The sequence below is a fragment of the Heptranchias perlo genome, chromosome 41 (assembly GCF_035084215.1).
Source record: "Heptranchias perlo isolate sHepPer1 chromosome 41, sHepPer1.hap1, whole genome shotgun sequence".
NCBI lineage: Eukaryota > Metazoa > Chordata > Chondrichthyes > Hexanchiformes > Hexanchidae > Heptranchias > Heptranchias perlo.
The window spans coordinates 16351144-16371575 of NC_090365.1; the positions used below are offsets into that span (position 1 = coordinate 16351144).

Here is a 20432-nt window from a genome sequence, read left to right on the forward strand (position 1 = left end):
TAGTGAGAAGGATAGTGATAGACTTCAAGAGGATTTAGACAGGCTGGTGGCAGATGAAATTTAACACAGAAAAATGCCAAGTGATACATTTCAGTAGGAAGAACGAGGAGAGGCAATATAAACTGGAGGGCACAATTCTAAAAGGGGTAAAGGAACAGAGGGATCTGAGGGTATATGTGCACAAATCATTGAAAGTGACAGGGCAGGTTGAGAAAGCGGTTAAAAAAGCATATAGGATCCTGGGCTTTATAAATAGAGGCATAGAGTACAAAAGTATGGAAGTCATGATGAACCTTTATAAAACAGTGGTTCGACCACAACTGGAATATTGTGTCCAGTTCTGGGCACCACACTTTAGGAAAGATGTGAAGGCCTTAGAGATGGTGCAGAAGAGATTTACTAGAACGATTCCAGGGATGAGGGACTTTAGTTACTTGGATAGACTGGAGAAGCTGGGGTTGTTCTCCTTGGGAGAGAGAAGGTTGCGAGGAGATTTGATAGAGATGTTCAAAATCATGAAGGGTCTAGACAGAGTAGATAGAGAGAAACTGTTCCCATTGGCGGAAGGGTCAAGAACCAGAGGACATAGATTTCAGGTGATTGGCAAAAGAACCAAAAAAGTGACATGAGGAAAAACTTTTTTACACAGCGAGTGGTTAGAATCTGGAATGCACTGCCCGAGGGGGTGGTGGAGGCAGATTCAATCTTGGCCTTCAAAAGAGAACTGGATAAGTACTTGAAAGGAAAAAATTTGCTGGGCGACAGCGTAAGGGCAGTGGATTGGGTCTAGCTGGATTGCTCTTGCATTGAGCCGGCACGGACTCGATGCTCCAAATGGCCTCCTTCCATGCTGTAACCTTTCTATGATTCTATAAGTGGAAGTGCTGCACTTTAGGAGGAGCAACAGGGAGAAGCAGTATCATCTAAATGGTATATTTTGAGGGGGGTGCAAAAGCAGAGGGACCTGGGGGGCATATTCACAAACCTTTGAAGGTGGCAGGGCAAGTTGATAGGGGCAAGTAAATTGGGGCATTGATACAAAAACAAGGAAGTTACACTAAACCTTTACAATTCACTGGTTAGGCCTCAGCTGGAGCACTGCGTGCAATTCTGGGCACTACACTTTAGGAAGGATGTCAAGGCCTTGGAGAGGGTACAGAGGATGTTTACCAGGATGATACCAGGGATGAGGAGCTTCAGTTATGTGGAGAGACTGCAGAAGCTGGGATTGTTCTCCTTAGAGCAGAGGAGGTAAAGGGGTGATCTAATAGGGGTATTCAAAATTATGAGGGGTTTTGATAGAGCAAATAGGGAGAAACTGTTTCCATTGGCAAGTGGGTCGGTATCCAGAAGTCAGATTTAAAATAATTAGCGAAAGAACTAGAGGGGAAATGAGAATACATTTTTTTCACATGGAGGGTTGTTAAGATCTGGAACGCACAATCTGATAGAGTGGTGGAAGCAGATTCAATAGGCACTTTCAAAAGGCAATTGGACATATACTTGAAGAGGACTAATTTGCAGGGTTATGGGGAACAAATTGGGATGTGGGACTAAATTGGACAGCTCTTTCAAAGAGCTGGCATAGGCACGATGGGCCGAAAGGCCTCCTTCTGTGCTGTAAGATTCTATGATGTTAAACACGACTGCAGCTCCTATTCAAACCATCCAAAGGTCAATGAGATTAACTTGTTTAGATTACAGTGCTCGCACGCCAATAATTACAGGGTGTGTGCAGAGAAAGCAACAAATTGGGACTCAAATTCAGCAGGAGATCACTGATCAGTGCAAAGGGCTTTGGGGAGGCAGGAAGAGTTTGTTCAGGGGCTTGTGGGGTTTGGCATGAGGCGGTATATGGTCCTCACAGGGTAGCAGGGCATCTCCGCTCATCCTGTGACCCTGGTACTCATGAAGCTGAAGTGGGGGGGGGGTGGGCTGGAGTCGGCAGGGAACTGGGCAAAGTGCGCTGGCAGAAAAGGGACTGAAACACACTGACACTATCCCATAGTCTGACACCACCCCGGAGTCCGACGCCACCCCGGAGTCCGACGCCACCCCGGAGTCCGACGCCACCCCAGAGTCTGACACCACCCCAGAGTCGGACACCACCCCAGAGACTGACACCACCCCGGAGTCCGACGCCACCCCGGAGTCCGACGCCACCCCGGAGTCCGACGCCACCCCATAGTCTGACACCACCCCAGAGACTGACACCACCCCAGAGACTGACACCACCCCAGAGTCTGACACCTTCCCGCACCAGGCACAGGCCTGGATCATTTCCTCAGACCCTGAGGGATGTCTTTGGGAGCGCACACCTCACACTTTTGACCTCAGTGTAGGTTGGTTCAGGCACTAGAACCTGTATTAATAGTGATCAGTCACAGGAACACACTGCTTCTAACCAGCACTTCTGGAGTTTACTTAAGTGGGATTTAAGCAACACCAGCTCCCATTTCCAAGCTAGTTTATGGTCATGTGCAGAACGGTCAGTTTTTCTATATTCTGACTGATGAAGCCATCTCCCCTGTTGGAGAACATCTCCCCTGCGATTCCCAATGGACTGTCCCGTCCAGTCACACCTCTTGCTCATTAGTTACAGATTGACAAAGGTGTTGAAACAAGTTGCCCACCGAAGGTGAGGGGACCGATACTGGAAGTTAGGAGATGGAGAGACACAAGCGGAAAATATTTGCAGTGATCCTAATAGCAAAGTGAGAGGTTCTTCGTGTTAATGCTGGAATTGACACCAGCTGGATTGAGAACTCACTCACCAGATTACTTAGCTTGCCCTGGTCACATGGACCTCTCGTTCAATTCAACTGGGAAAAGTTGCTGAGATGAACTTTGACCCATGACCCACCTGAGATTCTCGGGCCACATTTAATGCAGAATTCTCTATATTTTAGGTTGTTTTAAACCCGGGCAATTTACTGCTCTTTTGGATTATAATTTCAAAAAAACAATTTGCTGCAAAAACAAAGGTTTTTTTTCTACCAATTTTTCCAAGTTTTGACCTGTTGCGTCAGAGAAACTGTAGCCTGAGACACCATCCATGCATCCACTATACGCCTGCCTAGTGAGGTTACTTGTAAATTAAAAACCAGGAGTAGGACATTGATTCAGTAACAACAATTTGCATTAACCTGTAGTAAAACGTCCCAAGGTGCTTTACAGGAGCGATTATCAAACTAAATTTGATACCGAACCACATAAGGAGATATTGGGACAGGTAACCAAAAGCTTGGTTCAAAAGATACGTTTTAAGGAGCATCTTAAAGGAGGAGAGAGAGGTAGAGAGGCGGAGAAATTTAGGGAGAGAATTCCAGAGCTTAGGGCCTAGACAGCTGAAGGCACGGCCACCAATGGTAGAGCGATTAAAATCGGGGCCAGAATTGGAGGAGCGCAGAGATTTTGGAGGGTTGCAGGGCTGTTGGAAGTTACAGAGATAGGGAGGGGGCGAGGGCCATGGAGGGATGTGAAAACAAGGATGAGAATTTTAAAATCGAGGCGTTAACGGACCGGGAACCAATGTAGGTCAGCGAGCACAGGGGAGATGGGTGAACGGGACTTGGTGCGAGTTAGGGTACGGGCAGCAGAGTTTTGGATGAGCTCAAGTTTACGGAGGGTGGGAGATGAGAGGGAGGGGTTTGTGAAGAAAGTGGCAGATTTTTGATTGGTAATCAACTCTATCATCAGGGACCTCATCTCAGATTTAAAGGGGTGGTTGAGAGAGAGAAATACAGAGCATAAAGACACTCAGAATGTTTGTAACACACAGCCACCAGCTTTAATGCTGAATGGTGTACAGTTCTGTGCCAGCCTGACAAACAAAAGCAGGTTCGAGGTTCTAATCAGTAATTATACAGCTAAAAATTGTTCTTAGGAAAAAAACAAATTGCAGCTTTGTTATTTTACATATCAAGTTGTGCAAGGAAAATATACCTCACCATGAAAACTATGTACTGTTTGCTTATATATATTATGTAGATAAAACCACTTATTAATTCGAAGCATGTATAGGCTCGTAGCCCTGGTAACGCACCTATTCAGTCCGCTATCCACAAAGAGAGGAGATTTCACGTGGTGGGATGTGCTACACTCCAGTAGCAGGTGTATGAAGTGAAGCTTCTACATTACGATCCCTGGATCATGCAACCATTTATCTAGTTAGTGAGCAGGAAGAGATGCGCTCCGGATCATAGGGGACGCAATGTCCACTTATCGTGTGAGCGTGTCGGTCACAGGAAAACCCATGACAAACTATGTCCTCGTTGTAATAACAATATGATGCCTGGATAGGATGTTCAACGTTAGAGCCATAACACTTTGTTCCAAGTTTAAATTCTGCTATAGATATTCTCCTGGGTGCAGCAGTGCTGGGCACTCCTGTAAGTGGTCTGAAGGTCTCATGTTTAGGGGTATCCCCTTACTGACCAATATCTAATTATACGAGAGTGTAACCCAGGGTGTAACTGGACGATCACATGTGACCGCACTCATGCTCCTCCAAAAGCTACTTAGAAACACTTGACACTCGAATCGTAAACCTCTTGTATTTCACAGGCAGCAAGTAAATATACAGAGTAACAGTCAAAGCAAATTCCACTTAGCCCAATCCAGTTCAGACTAGTTCCAACTGCAAATCATGACACCTGCATTTCAAATTTCCAGTTGCTGGCCTCAAGCCTCCCCCTCGCAGTCTCCTGTTCCCAACCACAGATTCTCCTTTCATTACTGTCAATCTTGGCCTGAGGAAAGAGAGGGGTCCATCACCTTCTCTTACAGGAATTTCCACCCCCACTCCCTAGAATATATTGCCTCAGACACCTCAGTCTGAGCCCATGAGAATAACCTTGTCCTCAACACAACTAATGTGAAAGTAAAGAACTTGTTATACACAGTCCAGTCCATGCTGTAGTACATATTATACACAGTCCAGTCCATGCTGTAGTACATATTATACACAGTCCAGTCCATGCTGTAGTATATATTATACACAGTCCAGTCCATGCTGTAGTACATATTATACACAGTCCAGTCCATGCTGTAGTACATATTATACACAGTCCAGTCCATGCTGTAGTACATATTATACACAGTCCAGTCCATGCTGTAGTACATATTATACACAGTCCAGTCCATGCTGTAGTATATATTATACACAGTCCAGTCCATGCTGTAGTACATATTATACACAGTCCAGTCCATGCTGTAGTACATAGTATACACTGTCCAGTCCATGCTGTAGTACATATTATACACAGTCCAGTCCATGCTGTAGTACATATTATACACTGTCCAGTCCATGCTGTAGTACATATTATACACAGTCCAGCCCATGCTGTCATACATATTATACACAGTCCAGCCCATGCTGTCGTACATATTATACACAGTCCAGCCCATGCTGTCGTACATATACACAGTCCAGTCCATGCTGTAGTACATATTATACACAGTCCAGTCCATGCTGTAGTACATATTATACACAGTCCAGTCCATGCTGTAGTACATATTATACACAGTCCAGCCCATGCTGTAGTACATATTATACACAGTCCAGTCCATGCTGTAGTACATATTATACACAATCCAGTCCATGCTGTAGTACATATTATACACAGTCCAGCCCATGCTGTCGTACATATTATACACAGTCCAGCCCATGCTGTCGTACATATTATACACAGTCCAGTCCATGCTGTAGTACATATTATACACAGTCCAGTCCATGCTGTACTATATATTATACACAGTCCAGTCCATGCTGTAGTACATATTATACACAGTCCAGTCCATGCTGTAGTACATATTATACACAGTCCAGTCCATGCTGCAGTACATATTATACACAGTCCAGTCCATGCTGTAGTACATATTATACACTGTCCAGTCCATGCTGTACTATATATTATACACAGTCCAGTCCATGCTGTAGTACATATTATACACAGTCCAGTCCATGCTGTAGTATATATTATACACAGTCCAGTCCATGCTGTAGTATATATTGTACACAGTCCAGTCCATGCTGTAGTACATATTATACACAGTCCAGTCCATGTTGTGGTACATATTATACACTGTCCAGTCCATGCTGTAATATATATTATACACAGTCCAGTCCATGCTGTAGTACATATTATACACAGTCCAGTCCATGCTGTAGTACATATTATACACAGTCCAGTCCATGCTCTAGTACATATTATACACAGTCCAGTCCATGCTGTAGTACATATTATACACAGTCCAGTCCATGCTGTAATATATATTATTCACAGCCGAGTACATATACACAGTCTAGTCCATGCTATAGCATGTATTATACACAGACCACTAAATGCTGTCATATATATTATTCAAAGTCGAGTGTATATATTATACAGTCCAGTCCATGCTGTCGTATATATTATATACAGTCCGTTCTATGCTGTGGCATATGCTACACACAGTCCAGTCCATGCTGTAGCATATACTATTCACAGCTGAGTGCATATATTATACAGTCCAGTCCATGCTGTAGTAAATACTATTCACAGCCTTTTACAAATATCACTCAGTCCAGTCCATGCTGTAGTATATATTATACACAGCCAGGTACATTTATCCTGCCCAGTCTAATCCATTCTGTAGTATATATTATACAAAGTGCAGTCCATCCTATATTATATAGTATACACAGTCCAGTTCATGCTATAGTATGTACTGTTCAAAGCCGAGTAGATATATTATACACTGTTCAGTCCATGCTGTAGTATATATTGTACACCTCATGGTGTATATTATTATATAATATTATGTATATTGAAGTATATACACCTCATGGTGTATATTATACGCAGTCCAGTCCATAATACAGCATAGAAGTGTCAACTTGAGTCAGTGGGTGGCACTCTCAGCTGAGAGTCAGAAAGCCATGGGTTCAAGTCCCACTCCACAGACTTGAGCACATAATCTAGGCTGACACTCCTGTGTAGTACTGAGGGAGTGCTGCACTGTCGGAGGTGCCAGCTTTTGGATGAGACTTTAATCTGCCCTCTCCATCGGATGTAAAAGATCCCACAGCATTATTCGAAGAATAGCAGGGGAGTTCTCGCTGTTTTCCAGACAATTCTTATCCCTCAACCAACATCACCAAAACAGATAAACTCGGCATTCATCTCATTCCTGATTGTGGGATCTTGCTCTTTGCAATTTTATTTGCCGACATAATAATATTGACTCGACGTCACTCATTGTGAAGCGGTTTGGGACGTCATGAGGATGTGAAAAGTGCCAAATAAATGTAAATCCTCTTGTTTGTTCTTTATCAGCCCATGCTACAGAATTTATTATGCACAATCCAGTGCCTATTCTATCAATGGTAAACTATATATTATACCCAGTATGGTACACATTATACCCAGTCCACACCCATGTAGCGTACATATTATACACAGCAAGTAATATACACTATTCAGGCAACGATAAAAAATATATCATACACAGTCTACTTTATATTATATGTTCCACACAGTTCAGTATATATTATACATTTTAGTGGATATGTTATATAAAATTCAGCATGTTATAGTACATCATATATACAGTACATTCTAATAGCATACATTATATACGGGTGCACTATGTGCTATTATGCAAGTCAATTGCTGTATTTTGTACAACGCAGTACACCCCCTGTCACACCAGAGAACGGTCAAGGCCAGGGCTTCAAACACCAGGGCTCCACAACTCAGGTTTTTAACAAGTACTTCACACAATCATAGAATTATGCAAATTCATAAATAGCTGAAATTGAAGAGAAATCATGAGGTGTGAAACTGCAGATACTGACCGTACCTCCCAGGAATCCAAAACCCCCCCCCTTCTCCCTGAGAAACCCGGGGCCTCCCCCCCACGAGAAACCCCAGACCCCCCCACCCCCCGAGAAACCCGGGAACCCCCCCCGAGAAAACCAGGACAACCCCCCCCCCACCACCGAGAAACCCAGGCACCCCCACTCCGAGAAACCTGGGACCCTCCCCCCACCCTGAGAAACCCAGGCACCCCCTCCGAGAAACCCGGGACCCTCCCCCCACCCCGAGAAACCCAGGGCACCCCCTCTCCGAGAAACCTGGGACCCCCTCAGGGAAACCCCGGACTTTCCCCCCCCCCCCCCGAGAAACTAGGGACCCCCTACCCCCCACCCCGAGAAACCCGGGACCCCCTCCCCCCCCCCACACCCCGGGAAACCCGGGACCCCCTCCCCCACACACCCCGAGAAACCCGGGACCCCCTCCCTCCCCACCCCGAGAAACCCGGGACCCCCTCACCCACACACCCCGAGAAACCCGGGACCCCCTCCCCCACACACCCCGAGAAACCCGGGACCCCCTCCCCCCACACCCCGAGAAACCCGGGACCCCCCCACCCCGAGAAACCCGGGACCCCCTCCCCCCCACACCCCGAGAAACCCGGGACCCCCCCACCCCGAGAAACCCGGGACCCCCTCCCCCCCACACCCCGAGAAACCCGGGACCCCCTCCCCCCACACCCCGAGAAACCCGGGACCCCCCCCACCCCGAGAAACCCGGGACCCCCCCACCCCGAGAAACCCGGGACCCCCTCCCCCCCACACCCCGAGAAACCCGGGACCCCTCCCCCACACACCCCGAGAAACCCGGGACCCCCTCCCCCCACACCCCGAGAAACCCGGGACCCCCTCCCCCCCCACCCCGAGAAACCCGGGACCCCCTCCCCCACACACCCCGAGAAACCCGGGACCCCCCCTCCACCCCGAGAAACCCGGGACCCCCCCACCCCGAGAAACCCGGGACCCCCCCCTCCACCCTGAGAAACCCGGGACCCCCCCCTCCACCCTGAGAAACACGGGACCCCCCGACCCCCGAGAAACCCGGGACCCCCCCTCCACCCCGAGAACCCCCCCCTCCACCCCGAGAAACCCGGGACCCCCCACCCCGAGAAACCCGGGACCCCCCCCTCCACCCCGAGAAACCCAGGACCCCCAGAGAATCCTGGACCACCAGAGAATCCAGGACTCCTGAGAATCTGGGGCCCCGAGAATTCCGGGACTCCTTGGAGTATTCTGGACCATCTAATATTTACATTGTGGCCGTGAACGCTTTTCAGTGGAGTGAAAGCACTAAAAAAAATCCAGCAAAACAAACTGCAAAATAAAGCAGAGAAAGACGGCAGTAAATGTGAGACTCGGGGCCTCCTGTGACACGCAACCTCTCATTCTCAGTCACATTCTCACCTTCTCTTCAATCCCTTACCTTCTCGATCTTAGCCAGCCATTCCCGGTTCAACGCCAGCTCTGCCATGAACGCCTGGTGCTTCAGCCATTTTTTGTGCAGTTTCTGAGCATCATCGTGTGACGTGTTGCGAGCCGTCAGCATCTTCTCATTAATCCAGTCGCCCAACTGCAAGTAACAGAGGAAAGACTGAGCTCACTCGGCTCCCTCCCTCCCACTCGTCCTGCATTGCCAGTGTTGAGAGTGCTGCAGTCCCACTATTCCCATCTCCTTCCCTGACCTCAGCACATTCAGTAAATGTGAAATACTGCAGTGTTCCTACATCCTGCACACACGTCACCAGCCACTGCACAATGCACGCTGCACCCTGCATTAACAGCACCAGCTGAACCAGGGGAAGAGCCAGAGACACAAGGGCCCCAAGGGCTGGGACTGGGCCAACTGGCAGCTCCGATCCCTTCAAACCCGATCAACAAAATCAAACAGATTTAATCGGAAACATTTCTTTGAAAATGCATCAGGAACAAAGAAGGGTCAAACAGAAGCTGTTTCACACTGCAAAGCAGCCTGAGCTAGTGGGAGGGGCCATGGGGTAACACCACCTGATATCTAACATTATACCAGTGGCACTGACACACTGCAGGTCAGTGAGAACGTCCGAACAGTCCATGTGATCACCGGCAACCAGCCCGGCAACAATCCCAGCAAACACTGAACACAACCCAACAAACGCAAACGCATCCGGGCAACCATCCCGACAAATACCCAACGCTTCCCGGCAAACGCTGACTAAATCCCGGCAATCGCTGAACGCCTCCCAGCAACAACAACTTGCATTTATATAGCGCTGAAAACATCCCAAGGTGCTTCACAGGCGCGATTATCGAACAAAATTTGACCCCGAGCCACATAAGGAGATATTAGGACAGGTGACCAAAAGCTCGGTCAAAGAGAGAGAGGGACGGAGAGGTTTAGGGAGGGAATTCCAGAGCTTAGGGCCTAGGCAGCTGAAGGCATGCCCGCCAATGGTGGAGCGATTAAAATCGGGGATGCACAAGAGGCAGGAATTGGAGGAGCGCAGAGATCTCGGAGGGTTGTAGGGCTGGAGGAGGTTACAGAGATAGGGAGAGGGGGGCGAGGCCATGGAAGGATTTGAAATCAAGGATGAGAATTTTAAAATCAAGGCATTCCTGTACTGGGAGCCAATGTGACTTGGCGCGAGTTAGGATACGGGCAGCAGAGTTTTGGACGAGCTCAAGTTTATGGAGGGTGGTAGATGGGAGGCCAACCAGGAGAATATTGGAAAAGTCCAGTCTGGAGGTATCAAAGGCATGGATGAGGGTTCCAGCAGCAGATGAGCTGAGGCAGGGGAGGAGACGGGTGATGTTACGGAGGTGGAAGTAGGCGGTCTTGGTGATGGAGTTGATATGTGGTCAGAAGCTCATCTCAGAGTCAAATAGGACACCAAGGTTGTGAATGGTCTGGCTCAGCCTCAGACAATGGCCAGGGGAGGGATGGAGTTGGTGGCGAGGGAATGGAGTTTGCGGTGGATGCCAAATACAATGGCTTCGGTCTTCCCGATATTTAGTTGGGGAAAATTTTTTCTCATCTACTGGATGTCGGACAAGCAACGTGACAAATCAGAGAGCGTGGAGGGGTCGAGAGTGGTGGCTGCGAGCTAGAGCTGGGAGCCGTCAGCTTACATGTAGAATCTGACATTGTGTTTTCGGTTGAGGTCCAGAACGAGGGGTCACAGTCTCAGGATACGGGGTAGGACATTTAGGACTGAGATAAGGAGAAATTTCTTCACTCAGAGGGTGGTGAACCTGTGGAATTCTCGACCACAGAAGGCTGTGAAGGCCAAATCACTGAATATATTTAAGAAGGAGCTAGATAGATTTCTAGACACAAAAGGCATCAAGAGGTATGGGGAGAGAGTGGGACTATGGTATTGAGATAGGGATCAGCCATGATCATATTGAATGGTGGAGCAGGCTCGAAGGGCCAAATGGCCTACTCCTGCTCCTATTTTTTATGTTTCTATGACGCTGAGGGGAAGCATGTAGTTGAGAACTAGGAGGCGGCCAAGAATAGATCCTTGGGGGACTCCAGAGGTAACGGCACAAAAGCGGGAAGAGAAGCCATTACAGGTGATTCTCTGGTTACAACTGGATAGATAAGAATGGAACCAGGTGAGCGCAGTCCCACCCAGCTGGACGACAGGAGAGGCGTTGGAGGGGGATGGTGTGGTCAATCGTGTCAAAGGCCGCAGACAGGTAGAGAAGGATGAGGAGGACCGTTTACCATGGTCACAGTCACATAGGATGGCATTTGTGACTTTGATAAGGGCCGTTTCAGTGCTGTGGTAGAGGCGGAAACCTGATAGGAGGGATCAAAAATGGAGTTGCAGGAAAGGTGGACACGGATTTGGGAGGCAACAACACGTTCAAGGACTTGGAGAGGAAAGGGAGTTTGGAGATGGGGCGGTAGTTTGCAAGGGTCAAGGGTGGGTTTTTTGAGGAGGGGGGTGATGACGGCAGATTTGAAGGGGAGGGGGACAATACCTGAGGAGAGGGAACCTTTAACAATAACAGCTAACATGGGGGCCAGGAAGGGACGTTGGGTGGTCAGCAGTTTAGTGGGAATAGGGTCGAGGGAGAAGGTGGGTCTCATGGTTAAGATGAGCTTGGAGAGGGCATAAGGGGAGATAGGAGAGAAACTAGAGAAAGATGCAAGTTCAGGGCTAAGGTGGGAGGAACCGTAGGGGAAGTTTGGCTCGGTGGGCTAGGGGAAGCAGCAGAGGCAGCTGAACGGATGATCTCAATCTTAGTGACAAAGAAGTCCATGAGGGCAAGAGTGGAGGGGGCAGGGGAGAGGGGTTCAAGAAGACGGTTTGTAGTGAAGAGAAGCCGGGGGTTATCTTTGCATTCCTGGATGATCCTGGAATAGTGAGCAGTTTTGGCAGAGGAGAGCTGGACCCAATAGTGCTTTGTGTGGTCCAGCCAGATCTGGTGATGAATGGCTAAAGCAGTTGTGCGCCATAAATCTGCGTCCCTTGGACTTAAAGGAGAGGAGATGAGGGTCAGACCAATGTGAATGACCATGGTGAGAGAGAGAGTGATGGTTTTAATGGGGGCAAGAGCATCAAAGGTGGAGGTGAGGGTGTGACTGAGCAGATCGGTAGCTGTAGAAATGTTGTGGTGGATTGAGGGCCAAAGGTTCGACAGTTGGGAATCTGAAAGTGCCGCTGTACGTACCCTGGGGGAGAGTTTTTTCCAGGGGTGGACACAGAAGGAAGTGGGAGGGGGAAGGGGGACGAGGGTGGAGAGGGATACAAGAAAGTGATCAGAAATGGCCTTATCCGTGATTGACACGATGGGACTAGAGAGGCCACGTGAGATGGCAGGGTCGAGGGGATGGCTGTGAATATGGATCAGCGAGTTTATATGAAGAGATTAAGGGAGGATAGAAAGGCAGTGAACTCAGAGGAGAGAGAGCATGATGAGTTGAGATGGAGGTTGAATTCACCAACGATAGTATCATAGACAATTTACAGCACAGAAGGAGGCTATTCGGCCCATCGTGTCCCCGCCAGCCGAAAGTGAGCCACCCAGCTTAATCCCACTTTCCAGCACTTGGCCCGTAGCCCTGTAGGTTATGGCACTTCAAGTGCACATCCAAGTACTTTTTAAATGTGAAGAGGGTTTCTGCCTCTACCACCCTTTCAGGCAGTGAGTTCCAGACCCCCACCACCCTCTGGGTGAAAAACTTTTCCTCAACTCCCCTCTAATCCTTCTACCAATCACTTTAAAACCATGTCCCCTGGTTATTGGCTGCGCTACTAAGGGAAATAGGTCCTTCCTATCTACGCTATCTAGGCCCTTCATAATTTTATACACCTCAATTAAATCTCCCCTCAGCCTCCTCTGTTCCAAAGAAAACAACCCCAGCCTATCCAATCTTTCCTCATAGCTAAAATTCTCCAGTCCTGGCAACATCCTCGTAAATCTCCTCTGTACCCTCTCTAGTGAAATCACATCTTTCCTATAATGTGGTGACCAGAACTGTACGCAGTACTCAAGCTGTGGCAATGTTTTATGCAGTTCTAGCATAACTTCCCTGCTCTTATATTCTATGCCTCGGCTAATAAAGAAAAGTATCCCATATGCCTTTTTAACCACCTTATCTACCTGTCCTGCTACCTTCAGGGATCTGTGGACATGCACTCCAAGGTCCCTCATTTCCCCTACACCTCTCAGTATCCTACCATTTATTGTGTACTCCCTTGCCTTGATGGCCCTCACCAAATGCATTAGCTCTCAGTTCTCCGGATTGAATTCCATTTGCCCACCTGACCAGTCCATTGATATCTTCCTACAGTCTACAGCTTTGCTCCTCACTATCAATCACACGGCCAATTTTTGTATCATCTGCAAACCCCACTACGTTTAAGTCCAAATCATTAATATATATCACAAAAAGCAAGAGACCTAGTATTGAGCCCTGCGGAACCCCACTGGAAACAGCCTTCCAGTCACAAAAACCCCCATCGACCATTACCCTTTGCTTCCTGCCACTGAGCCAATTTTGGATCCAACTTGCCATGGGCTTGTACTTTTTTGACCAGTCTGCCATGTGGGGCCTTGTCAAGAGCCTTGCTAAAATCCATATAGATTACATCAAATACGCTACCCTCATCAACCCTCCTTATTACCTCCTCAAAAAATTCAATCAAGTTAGTCAGACAGGACCTTCCTTTAACAAATCCATGCTGACTGTCCTTGATTACTCCTTTCTAAGTGACGGTTTATCCTGTCCCTCAGAATTGATTCCAATAATTTGCCCACCACCGAGGTTAGACTGACTGGCCTGTAATTACTCGGTCTATCCCTCTCTCCCTTTTTAAACAACAGTACAACGTTAGCAGTCCTCCAATCCTCCGGCACCACGCCTGTATCCAGTGAGGATTGGAAAATGATGGTCAGAGCCTCCGCTATTTCCTCCCTGGCTTCTTTTAACAGCCTGGGATACATTTCATCCGGGCCTGGTGATTTATCCACTTTCAAAGATGCCAATCCCCTTAATACTTCCTCTCTCACTATGTTTATCCTATCCAATATTTCACACTCCTCCTCCTTAACTACAATCTCTGCATCGACCCCCTCCTTTGTGAAGACAGATGCAAAGTATTCATTAAGAACCATACCCACATCTTCCACCTCCACATATAGTTTACCTTTTTGGTCTCTAATAGGCCCTACTCTTTATCCTCTTGCTCTTAATGCTAATAAAACTTCTGAGTTTTCCTTGATTTTACTTGCCAATATTATTTCATGCCCTCTCTTTGCTTTCCTAATTTCCTTTTTAATTTCACCCCTGCACTTTCTAGACTCCTCTAGACTTTCTGCAGTATTGAGCTCTTGGTGTCTGACATAAGCTTTCCTTTTTTGCCTTATCTTACCCTGTATGCTCCTTGCCATCCAGGGAGCTCTAGATTTGGCAGTCCCACCCTTTTTCTTTGTGGGAACAGGTTTACTCTGAACCCCTTGAATCCCCCCCTTGAATGCCTCCCACTGCTCTGACACGGATTTACCTTCAAGTAGCTGTTTCCAGTCCATTTTTACTAAATTGCTTCTCAGCTTTGTAAAATTGGCCTTTCCCCAGTTTAGAACTTTAACTCCTGAACTATCTTGGTCCTTTTCCATAACTGTGCTAAATCTAACTGAATTATGATCTCTACCAGCAAAATGCTCCCCCACTGATACTCCTTCCTGCCCAGCTTCATTCCCTAAAACTAAATCCAGAACTGCCCCCTTTCTTGTTGGGCTTACTACGTACTGGCTAAAAAAGTTCTCCTGAATGTAATTTAAGAATTCTGTGCCCTCTCTACCTTTCACACTGATTGTATCCCAGTTACTATTAGGGTAGTTGAAATCCCCCATTACTGTCCTATTGTTTTTGTGAGGATGAGAAATCGCTCAGTGCAGCGGCTGAGGGAGGAAAGCAGTGAAGACATCTCAGTGAGAAACCATACCAGAAACGCTGAACACATCCCGGCAACCGCTGAACATATGCTGGCAAACGCGGAACACCTCCCAGAAATGCAGAACACATCCTGGAAACGCAGAACACATCCCAGCAACCGCTGATCACCTCCTGGCAACTGCGGAACGCCTCCCCACATAAGTTGAATACTTCCCGGCATACGCTGAACACATCCTGGAAAACACCGAACGCATCCCGCAACCACTGAACACCTCCCGGCAAACGGTGAACACATCCCGGCAAATGCTGAACATATTCCGGCAACCACCCCAACAATTGCTGAAGACATCCTGAACATGTCCCAGAAAATGCTAAACACATCCCGACAAACGCTGAACACATCCCGGTAAACGCTGAACACATCCCGGAAGCCATTCTGGCAAACGTTGAGCAAATCCCAGAAAACTTTAATGTAGATTGGGATAAGCAGACAAGCTCATGTCAGAAAGGTAATGAATTTCTTTTGTGTTCAGGACAGCTTTCTGCAAAATTATGTCCTGGAACTAACAAGGGGGCAGGCCATATTAGATTTAATAATGAGTAACGAGCCAGATTCAGTTAACAGCCTAACTGTGCGTGAACATTTATCTAACAGCGATCATAATATGATCGAGTTCAATGTTGTATTTGAAAGGGAGAAACCCGTATCAGCTACTAAAGATTCTAAATTTAGGTAAGGCCGACTTCAATGGGATGAGTCAGAGACTGTCCACAGTAAACTGGGCAAATCTGTTAATGGGTAAAACGACAGAAGATGAGGGGGAGGTGTTCAAAAAAGAATTTAACGTGATACAGAACCAGTTTATACCCCTAAGGGACAAGAGCTCTACTGCCAAAAAAAAATCCATGGACGACAAAAAAGGTAAAAGAAAAAGCATACAAAAATGCAAAAAATAGCACAGATCCTGGTGACTGGGAGAGATACAAAGAACAGCAAAAGCTGACAAAACAGATGGTAAGAGCTACAAAAAGGGAATATGGAAAGAAACTTGCAAAGGATTTCAAAATCAACACAAAAAATATTTACAATTATATTAGGAAAAAGAGGGGCAATGTGGGCCCCTTAAAAACTGATATTGTAAATGAAAATAAGGAAATGGCAGACATGTTAAATAATTACTTTGCGTCAGTATTTACAGTAGAGGAAGATGATAGCATGCTGGACACCCCAAGGAAACTAATTTTGAACCAGGGACGGGGACTCACCATAATTAACGTAAGCAAATTAACAGTAATGAAGAAAATAATAGCACTAAAGAGTGACAAATCCCCAGGACCAGATGGTTTCCATCCCAGGGTTTTAAAGGAAGTCGGTGAGAACATTGCAGAAACCCTAACTATAATCTTCCAAAGTTCTCTCAATCCAGGAACCGTTCCTTTAGATTGGAAAATTGAACGTCACTCCGCTATTTAAGAAAGGTGAGAGGGGGAAACCAGGGAATTATAGACCAGTTAGCCTAATATCTGTAGTTGGGAAATTACTAGAGTCTATAATTAAGGATAGAGTGACTGAACACCTTGAAAATTTTCAGCTGATCAGAGAGAACCAGCATGGATTTGTAAAGGGTAGGTCATACCGGAAGAACCTGACTGAATTTTTTGAAGAGGTGACTAAAGTCGTGGACAGGGGAATGTCAATGGATGTTGTTTATATGGACTTGCTGATGGCATTCGGTAAAATCCCTCATAAGAGACTGTTGAAGCTCATGGAATTGAAGGCAAATTATTGACCTGGTTAGGAAATTGGCTGAGCGGCAGGAGACAGAGAGTAGGGATAATGGGCAGGGACTCAAATTGGCAGGATGTGACTAGTGGTGTCCCACAGGAATCTGTGTTGGGCCCTCAACTATTTATTAACGACTTCGATGACGGGATAGAGAGCCACATATCCAAGTTTGCCGATGACACAAAGATAGGCAGCATTGTAAGCAGTGTCGGTGGAAACATAAAATTACAGAGAGATAGTAATAGATTAAGTGAATGGGCAAAACTGTGGCAAATGGATTTCAGTGTAGGCAAGTGTGAGGCCATCCACTTTGGACCAAAAAAGGATAGATCAGAGTACTTTTTAAACAGTGGAAGTCCAAAGAGACTTAGGGGCCCATGTACATAGATCATTAAAATGTCATGGACAGGTACAGAAAATAATCAAAAAGGCTACAGGAATGCTGGCCTTTATATCGAGAGGACTAGAGTACAAGGGGGTAGAAGTTATGCTGCAGCTATACAAAGCCCTGGTTAGACCGCACCTGGAGTACTGTGTTCAGTTCTGGGCACCGCACCTTAGGAAGGATATATTGGCCTTGGAGGGAGTGCAGCGTAGATTTACTAGAATGATACCTGAATTCCAAGGGTTAAATTACGAGGTGAGATTACACAAACTAGGGTTGTATTCCCTGGAATTTAGAAGATTATGGGGTGATTTGATCAAAGTTTTCAAGATATTAAGGGGAACTGATAGGGTAGATAGAGAGAAACTATTTCCGCTGGTTGGGGAGTCTAGGACGAGGGGACACAGCCTAAAAATTAGAGCCAGGACTTTCAGGAGTGAAGTTAGGAAACGCTTCTAAAAGCAAAGGGTGGTAGAAGTTTGGAACTCTCTTTTGCAAACGGCAGTTGATGCTGAACACATCCCGGCAACTGGTGAACACATTCCGGCAACAATCCCAGCAGCCACAGTAAACATCCCGGCAAACATTAAACACGTCCCGGCAACCGCTGAGCACAATCCGGCAAATGCTGAGCACATCCTGGCAACCGCTGAACAGATCACAGAAAATGATGAATGCATGGTGACAACTGCTGAAAACATTCTGCCAGCCATCTCGGCAAAGGATAAACACATCCCGGCAACCACTGAATGCATCCTGGCAACCAACACAGCAAACGCTGAACACATTCTGGCAACCACTGAACACATCCCAACAACCACCAGAACACATTGCGTTAACCGCTGAACATGTCCTAGCAAACACTAAACACCTGCCGGAAACCATCCTTGCAACCACTGAACACATGCCGGCAAACGCTGAAAACACACGGCAAATGCTGAGCACATCCACTGAATGCATGATGAGAAATGCTGAACACATGTCAGACACAATCCCGGCAACCGTTAATCACATCCCAGCAAACACTAAACTCATCCCAGCAACTGCTGAACACAACACGGAAAATGCTCAACACGACAAATGCCAGCAAACGCTGAATGCAATCCGGCAAATGCTGAACGCATGCCAGAAAACACAGAACGCACGCCAGGAACTATCCCGGCAAACGCCGAACACATCCCGGCAAACGCCCAACACACACCGGCAAATACTGAAAACATGCCGGAAACCATCCCAGAAACTGACGAACACGTGCCGGCAACCGTTGAACACATCCGGGCAAACACTGAACACATGCAGGCAAACGCCATACAGGTGCCGGCAGCCATCACGGCAAATGCTGACCACGTGCTGGCAAACAGTGAACACAATGCCGGCAGACGCTAAAAACGTGCTGGCAAACGCTGAACACAAGCGGAAAAAGCTCAACACGTGCCGTCAACCACTGAACGAAATGCGGAAAACGCTCAACACATGCACGCTGGCAAACGCTGAACGCTTGCCAGAAAGCATCCCGGCAATGGTGAACACAGCCCGGCAAACGTCACTGAACACAGCCCGGCAAATGCCAAAAACATACCGCTAACCATTGAGCGCATCCCGCCAACCGCAGAGTGCATGACGGGAATCACTGAACACATGCCAGACACCATCCTGGCAAAAACTAAACTCATCCCAGCAACTGCTGAACACAACATGGAAAATGCTCAACACAACACATGCCGGCAAACACTGAACGCATGCCAGCAAACGCTGAATGCATGCCGAAAACGATCCTGGCAAACGCTGAACAAACCCCGGCAAATGCCGAACACATGCCAGCAAACGCCGAACACATGCCGGCAACTGCTGAACACATCCAGGCAAATGTTGAACACATGCCGGCAGCCGTCCTGGCAAATGCTGAACATGTGCCGGCAAATGCTAAACACGTGCCGGCAGCCGTCCCGGCAAACGGTGAACTCGTGCCGGCAAATGCTAAACATGTGCCGGCAGCCGTCCCAGCAAACGGTGAACTCGTGCCGGCAAATGCTAAACACGTGCCGGCAGCCGTCCCGGCAAACGGTGAACTCGTGCCGGCAACCGCTGAACATGTGCCGGCGAACACAACACCGGCAAACAGCGAACGTGTGCCGGCAACCGCTGAATACAATGCGGAATACACTCAACACGTGCATGCTGGCAAATGCTGAACACATGCCAGAAAGCATCCCAGCAACAGTGAACACAGCCCAGCAAGTGCCAAAAACATACCACTAATAGCTGAGTACATGACGGGAAATGCTGAACACATGCCAGACGCCATCCCGGCAACCGTTGACCACATCCCAGCAAAAACTAAACTCATCCCGGCAACTGCTGAACACAACACGGAAAACGCTCAACATAACACATGCCGGCAAACACTGAACGCATGGCAGAAACCAACCTGGCAACCGCTGAACACTATCCCGCAAAAGTCCCAGCAACTGCTGAACGCATCCTGGCAAATGCTAAACAAACCGCAAACGCCAAACACACGCCGGCAAACGCTGAACACACGCGGCAACTGCTGAACACGCAATAGTCCAAGCATCTGCTTAACGCATCCCAGCAAACGCTGAACATGTGCCGGCAAAGGTGAAACACACACCAGCAAAGGCTGAACACGCGCCAGCAAACACCAAACACACGCTAGCAAACGCCAAAAACAAGCCAGAAGCTATCCCAGCAACTGAACATATCCGGGCAACCGTTGAACATGTCCCGGCAAACGCTAAACACATGCCGGCAAACGCTGAGTACATCACGGCAATAATCCCTGCAACTGCTGAACACCTGCCGGCAAATGCCGAACACATCATTCCGGTAACCGCCGAACACAACCCGGAAAACACTCAATACATGCACGCTGGCAAATGCTGAACTTGTGCCGGAAAGCATCCTGGCAACAGTAAACACATCCCGGCAAACGTCGAGCACAGCCCAGCAAATGCTGAAAAAATACCACCAACCGCTGAGTGCATGACGGGAAATG

General features: G+C 47.6%; 1 protein-coding gene across 2 annotated transcripts in view; it reads right to left on the bottom strand.

Moving 5' to 3' along the window:
- Positions 1 to 20432, bottom strand: part of LOC137306094 (spectrin beta chain, non-erythrocytic 1-like) — a 321761-nt gene that overhangs the window by 128190 nt on the left and 173139 nt on the right. For both annotated transcript variants that reach the window (XM_067975159.1, XM_067975160.1), the window contains exon 19: positions 9282 to 9428. In XM_067975159.1, the coding sequence (XP_067831260.1) occupies positions 9282 to 9428 (147 nt within the window). The remainder of the gene's footprint in view (positions 1 to 9281; positions 9429 to 20432) is intronic.